The sequence below is a fragment of the Oncorhynchus kisutch genome, linkage group LG30, assembly GCF_002021735.2.
Source record: "Oncorhynchus kisutch isolate 150728-3 linkage group LG30, Okis_V2, whole genome shotgun sequence".
NCBI classification, from domain to species: Eukaryota; Metazoa; Chordata; class Actinopteri; order Salmoniformes; family Salmonidae; genus Oncorhynchus; species Oncorhynchus kisutch.
This window is the reverse complement of record NC_034203.2, coordinates 34,289,300-34,295,963: the sequence shown is the minus strand read 5'-3', so window position 1 is coordinate 34,295,963 and position 6,664 is coordinate 34,289,300. Positions and strand designations below refer to the sequence as shown.

The 6,664-nt window shown below is 42.8% G+C and overlaps 1 protein-coding gene across 1 annotated transcript in view; it reads left to right on the top strand.

The window, feature by feature from the left end:
- Nucleotides 1–5,939, top strand: part of LOC109874753 (integrin alpha-6) — a 52,562-nt gene extending 46,623 nt beyond the window's left edge. Inside the window, exons 14-24 of the mRNA XM_031810405.1 lie at nucleotides 1–149; nucleotides 947–1,030; nucleotides 1,121–1,200; nucleotides 1,290–1,367; nucleotides 1,485–1,587; nucleotides 1,710–1,886; nucleotides 2,067–2,165; nucleotides 2,254–2,364; nucleotides 2,518–2,616; nucleotides 2,704–2,829; nucleotides 4,265–5,939. The exon at nucleotides 1–149 is cut by the window's left edge and continues 11 nt beyond it. Coding sequence (XP_031666265.1) covers nucleotides 1–149; nucleotides 947–1,030; nucleotides 1,121–1,200; nucleotides 1,290–1,367; nucleotides 1,485–1,587; nucleotides 1,710–1,886; nucleotides 2,067–2,165; nucleotides 2,254–2,364; nucleotides 2,518–2,616; nucleotides 2,704–2,829; nucleotides 4,265–4,339 — 1,181 coding nt within the window. The 3' untranslated portion in view covers nucleotides 4,340–5,939. The remainder of the gene's footprint in view (nucleotides 150–946; nucleotides 1,031–1,120; nucleotides 1,201–1,289; nucleotides 1,368–1,484; nucleotides 1,588–1,709; nucleotides 1,887–2,066; nucleotides 2,166–2,253; nucleotides 2,365–2,517; nucleotides 2,617–2,703; nucleotides 2,830–4,264) is intronic.
- Nucleotides 5,940–6,664: the final 725 nt, after the last annotated feature.

The following is a 6,664-nucleotide window of genomic DNA, read 5'->3' as shown; positions in this document are numbered from 1 at the left end:
TGCCAGTGGTCTCCCTTAGCGACCAGAAGGACATCGCCCTAGAGATCACAGTGACCAATAAGAATGGAGATGATGCTCATGAGGCAGCATTGGTTGCCTCCTTCCCCTCCTCTCTCTCCTACTCCGCCTCCTACTCTGCACCCAAGGCAGTGAGTTACCTCTCTCTCTCTGTCTCGCTCTCGCTCTCGCTCTCGCTCTCTCTCGCTCTCTCTCCACCTTCCGCTCTGTATCCAACGCAGTGAGTTACCTCTCTCTCTCTCTCGCTCTCTCTCCACCTTCCGCTCTGTATCCAACGCAGTGAGTTACCTCTCTCTCTCGCTCTCTCTCCACCTTCCGCTCTGTATCCAACGCAGTGAGTTACCTCTCTCTCTCTCGCTCTCTCTCCACCTTCCGCTCTGTATCCAACGCAGTGAGTTACCTCTCTCTCTCTCTCTCTCGCTCTCTCTCCACCTCCCGCTCTGTATCCAATGCAGTGAGTTACCTCTCTCTCTCTCTCTCTCTCTCTCCACCTTCCGCTCTGTATCCAACGCAGTGAGTTACCGCTCTCTCTCCACCTTCCGCTCTGTATCCAACGCAGTGAGTTACCTCTCTCTCTCTCTCTCGCTCTCTCTCCACCTTCCGCTCTGTATCCAACGCAGTGAGTTACCTCTCTCTCTCTCGCTCTCTCTCCACCTTCCGCTCTGTATCCAACGCAGTGAGTTACCTCTCTCTCTCTCTCTCTCCACCTTCCGCTCTGTATCCAACGCAGTGAGTTACCTCTCTCTCTCTCGCTCTCTCTCCACCTTCCGCTCTGTATCCAACGCAGTGAGTTACCTCTCTCTCTCTCGCTCTCTCTCCACCTTCCGCTCTGTATCCAACGCAGTGATTTACCTCTCTCTCTCCCCTTTCCCTCTTCCATCTTTTAGACTGGTACTGAATTGTGATTGGCTGTTGTTGTTGATTGCAGGACAGGCAATTGTCCTGTGTGGCCAATAAGAATGGCTCTCAGGCAGACTGTGAGCTGGGGAACCCCTTCAAGCGAGACTCAGAGGTGAGAGACACCATCAGCTAATCATGATCACTAGCTATGTGTTTTTGTGTGTGTGTGTGTGTACGCTAACATATCACTCTGTGTGTTTAGGTAACGTTCTACATAATCCTGAGTACAGCAGGCATCTCTCTGAACACCACAGAGCTGGAGATAGACCTGAAGCTGGAGACGTGAGTGGAGTACACACTCCTCTGTCATGTCTATAATGAAATAGATATGGATTTGACCATCAGTGCTGATTTGATCTCTGACCTTTCAGGACAAGTGACCAGCAGAAGGTGGGCAGAGTCAAGGCCAAGGCCAAAGTGGTGATCGAGCTGCAGCTGTCCCTCACAGGGTAAAAAAATATGATTTGCCAGCTGCTCACTTTAATGTGCTTTTACACGTGAGACCTCCCAGCATCTAAACTTCAGTAAGGTGTGTGTTTGTGCTCACAGTGTACCTGTTTCCCCAGAGTGGCCAAGCCCTCCCAGGTCTACTTCACTGGAGAGGTCAAAGGTGAGAGCGACATGAAGTCAGAGGGAGACATCGGCAGCCCGATCGAGTATGAGTTCAGGGTAAGGATTATGTATTTTCATAAACACACAAAAAAAATACAAAAAAGACATAAACCAAACAGGATTTTCATCATATTTCATTATATACTGAACTGTCCTTTGATCTGTCTTTTGATTGACAGGTGATCAACCTAGGGAAGCCCCTGAAGACCTATGGCACCGCCTCCCTGATCATCAATTGGCCGAAAGAAACTGTGGAGGGGAAGTGGATCCTGTACCTGGTGAAGATGGACTCCCAAGGTCTGGAACAGATCACATGCTCTCCAGCCAGAGAGATCAACCCACTCCTTGTCAAAGAGGTTAGTAAGCACTGGGGGGTCAAACTCTAACACACTAACAGTCCCAAGTGTTCATACAGAGTCAAACTCTAACACACTACACTAACAGTCCCAATACAGTTAACTCTGCTGTACGGTGCTTACCAATGGGAGGTTTGTTCCAAATTACCATACATCTAAGTTCTGTTACACTGTGTTCAGGAGAGTAGGAGTAGCAGGAGGAGGCGAGCTGTAGGGGAGACTGACAAACCTGAGGGAACCATCGCACTGCTGACTGACAAAAGGAAATACACTACTCTGGTAACACAACTCTCCTTCTCTCCCAGTTGATCAATGTTGTTAGTCATGTACGAGCTACCCTGTAATATGGTGTGTGTGTGTGTTATAGTCGTGTGAGGATGGGGCAAAGTGTGTGGAGATTCACTGCTCCCTACAGGGCCTGGACAGTAATGCAGTCATCCTGCTCAGATCTCGCCTCTGGAACAGCACATTCCTGGAGGTAAGACACACACACACACACACACACACACACACACACACACACACACACACACACACACACACACACACACCTCTACACACACACCTCTTTGATATTTGACTGCACCTCAATCCCCTGTCCATACTCCCGTCCCTCTGTGATTCCCAACAGGAGTACTCTAAGCTGAACTATCTGGACGTGATCGTGAAAGCCTCTCTCAGAGTGGACGGCACAGCTAAAAACATGGTCCTGAGGAACGCTGAGACACAGGTACTTTATCACTTTCATTTCAACACAAAATATATTTTACTTTCTTTTACTTTCAAAATAATGCTTGATTGATGTTGTCTTTCTCAGGTGAGAGTGACGGTGTTCCCGGAGCGTCGTGTGGCTCAGTACGGAGGACTGCCATGGTGGATCATCCTGGTGGCCATCTTGTTAGGACTTTTGCTGCTCGGCCTGCTGGTCTTCCTGCTCTGGAAGGTAAGACAGCAAGGGGAGCACAGAGAAACTGTTTACAGTATATACAGTGCCTCTGGAAAGTATTCAGACCCTTTAACTTTTTCCACATTTTGTTACACTACAACCATATTCTAAAATGGATTACATTTAATAAAAATCCTCAGCAATGTACACACAATACCCCATAATGACATCACAATACCCCATAAAGACAAAGTGAAAACAGGTTTTAAGAAAGTTTTGCAAATGTATGAAAAATAAAAAACAGATACCTTATTTACTTAAGTATTCAGACCCTTTGTTTTTAAGCCATGGATTTCGAATCCCTTAATATTATTGTTGGATCTAATTTTACCAGCTAACATTTCGATGGCAATAATAAATGGATATGCCGATAGCGAACAATCTTGTTTTACTCCTCTTGACAGTTTAAAACTTTCTGAGATGTTGCCATTGTTTACTATTTTACACCTAGGGTTACTATACATGATTTTAACCCATTTTATAAGAGATTTTCCATAATTAAAATATTCTAGGCATTTATATATAAACTCCAGTCGTACTTTATAAAACACCTTTTCAAAATTAGCTATGAAAACCAGGTCTGGTTTCCGTGATATTTCATAGTATTGTATTGTTTCCAGTACTTATCCATGTAAAAACCTGTCTGATTAGGAAGAATAATATCTGACAATACCTTTTTAATTCTATGCGCCAAGCATTTAGGTATAATTGTTGCATCACAACACTGGAGTGTAAGAGGCCTCCAATGTTTTAAATGGACTGGATCTTTATATGTACACCCCACCTGGATCCTGTTTCAGTAATAATGAATAATCAGACCGATAACCTACCGTTTATATAGGAGTGGTTAAAATATGCTAATAATGGTCCTCTGAGTATATCAAAAAAGGTTGTTAAACTTCCACTGGTCTGCCATCCAGCCCTGGAGTTTTCCCAGACTTAAAGCCTTTAACTGTATCAAGAAGTTCCTTCTCTGGAATTCGGCCTTCACATTCATTTTACATTATTAATAGGAAAAAAATCCATACAATTAACTTAGGTTAGTGGAGATGGAGGAGACTGAAATGAAAACCTATGCTTAAAGTACTTGACTTCTTCTTTCAAAAAATAGTTTGGTGAATCATGAGTGACTCCATCATTTGTAACAAGTTCCTGTACATTATTTTTGGTAGCATTTCTATGTTGAAGATCGAAAAATAATTCTAATAATATTCCATCCAGTTTGCTTTATTTTGATACTATATTACACGGGATCTCTCTTGAATACGTTCCTCCATTTCTTTGAGTTTTTCCTCTAACTTACTCTGAGCCTCTATGGTACAGTTTTTGTTATCTATCTATACTGTTAATCCTTCCATTTCCTTTGTTAATTTGGACTCTTTTGACCTAAATGACTTTTTTGCACACACACTAATGCGTTACTTCTCTCTAGTGTGGTTTCTTCGGGAAGAAGAAAGAGGATGCCCCACCCTCTGACAAAGAGAGATTGACGCCGTCTGATGCATAAAGAGAGAAAGAGAGAGAAAGGAGCTGTCAGTCTCTGGGGTAAACACATCTTGACCCATCTTCAGTGTACATGCCTGGTGGGGCACAGAGTGGCATGAAGGATGGACTGGCCCAGTGGAACAGTGCAGACTAACTCTATCGCAGGAGAGGAAAACGCTTTTCATAAAAGACTGGCAGTAAAGGGGCTCAGCGCTATGAAATCAAATGCAATGCTATGATGACTACTATGATGATGGAATGAAATGTTAAGAGCTCAGCTTATAGGTTTCTGTAGAAAGCACTTCAAGTTTCTGCTTGGAAATATCCTTCTTTCCAACTGACTGAGTTATGGACTCTCTACATGCATGGCCATCCCGGATTGATGCTTTGGTTGAAAATCATTATGAAATGCTCATCTATCACTCCAAAGACCCTGCAGCTCTCTCTCAATCTCTGGTTTCTGGTTCTTTGGTTGCTATAGGAACTTCAAGCACTTCCTTTTCCTCTCTCAAAGCTCCTCGACTGCTCTCATTCTGGTTTTATAGCATCTTTCTGTTTGTAGGACTATTGGCGACTCTGTAAAAGCACTTGCAGTGCCATACTTAAAGGGATAGTTCACCCCTAAATCAACCTTTCTTATACGCTTTCATATTTTGAATTCATAGATTCAGTTTGGGGAATGAACTATTCCTGTAATGACGGTGAGAGGTTTAATTAACTCTTCAAATACGACGTCATCGTGTTCCCAGCTACAACGCGTTGCAGATAAAAAATAAGGAGAAAGACCAACTGGAAATCCTGGAAATGAAAGCCTGCTGGAATGAGAATGAGTTACTTTTAATGATGGCAGAATGCTGGATCTCCCATTCCCACAGACATTCCCAGAGACACAGAATTCCTACCTAACATTCCACAGTCTTCCTCTAACCATTCCAAGGCTTGTCTCCGCAGTGTGGATATTTGATTGTACATAGAAATACAAAAGGATTGTCAAAAAGCTTTATTTGTGGACTTTAAAGAGGGATGATGATGCTACAATAGCAGTTTAGACAAGGTAAAATAAGACACTTGATCAAATTGTTCCTTTTTGGGGATTTATTAAGTATTATCTTGTCTGATTTTATTTTATCTTGATAGTGACATCCATGTTGATCACTGGACAGAAAGAGGTTTTTTGTGTGTTCTTGTACATTTTGGGTCAAGAATCCCAGTTGTCTCTCTTTCAGAGCCCTGGACAATGTTTTGTAAATGTACGCCTATGGTATAGGCTGGAGGGTTTTTGTATACATTCTTTAAGATGTTTAATTCTTTAGAGTCTAAGACATTGCGGGGGGGGGGGGGGATAAACTGACATGGAATTGCTTTAAGATGGTCATACTATGGATCCTTTAGCTATTTGATTTAGAGTTTTAAAATATATTTTAAAAAAAAAGTTTGCCAAAATATATATTTATAACAAAATTATTTGATAAAATATAGATTTTGTCCTTTACTACTAAAGCCCATAGAAATGCATTGAATAACACATTCATAAATGGCAAAAAGTACAGTCAAAATATGAGAAACAAGGTTTTGAAGTGTCTGTCCTAAATCTAGGAGATATTAAAAACAAACTCAGAATGTTTCGTTTTTTTTCCACATTTAACCCCTTTTTGGGGGGTAGGCACAAAACTACCTTAATACATGCATCATTTAAAAAGATATCTGGTACTGGTTACCTTCAGAAGAGTCCTGTGACGCTTGTGGGGGTCGCAGAGCAAAACAGAGAACACCATCATGTGCGTGAGAGTCTCCCTTTTACACACAGTGGTCATAATGCACTGAACAAAAATATAAACACAACATGCATCAATTTCAACAATTTTACTGTGTTACAGTTCATATAAGGAAATCAGTCAATTATGATTTCACAACTGGGTAGGAGCGCAGCTATGGGTTGGCCTGGGAGGGCATAGGCCCACCCACTGGGGAGCCAGGCCCCGCCAATCGGAATGAACTTTTTCCAACAAAAGGGCTTCATTATAGACAGAAATACTCCTCAGTTTCATCAGATGTCCGGATGGCTGTTCTCAGACGATCCCACAAGTGAGGAAGCCAGATGTAGAGGTCCTGGGCTGGCATGGTTACACGTGGTCTGCGGTTATGAGGTTGGTTGGACGTACTGTCAAATTCTCTAAAACAATGCTGGAGGTGAGTTATGGTAGAGAATCTCTGGCAACAGCTCTGCTGGATTTTCCTGGAGTCAACATGCCATTTGCACGTTCCCTCAAAACTTGAGACATCTGTGGTATTGTGTTGTGTCCCCAGTACAAGGTGCACCTGTGTAATGATCATGCGGTTTAATCCG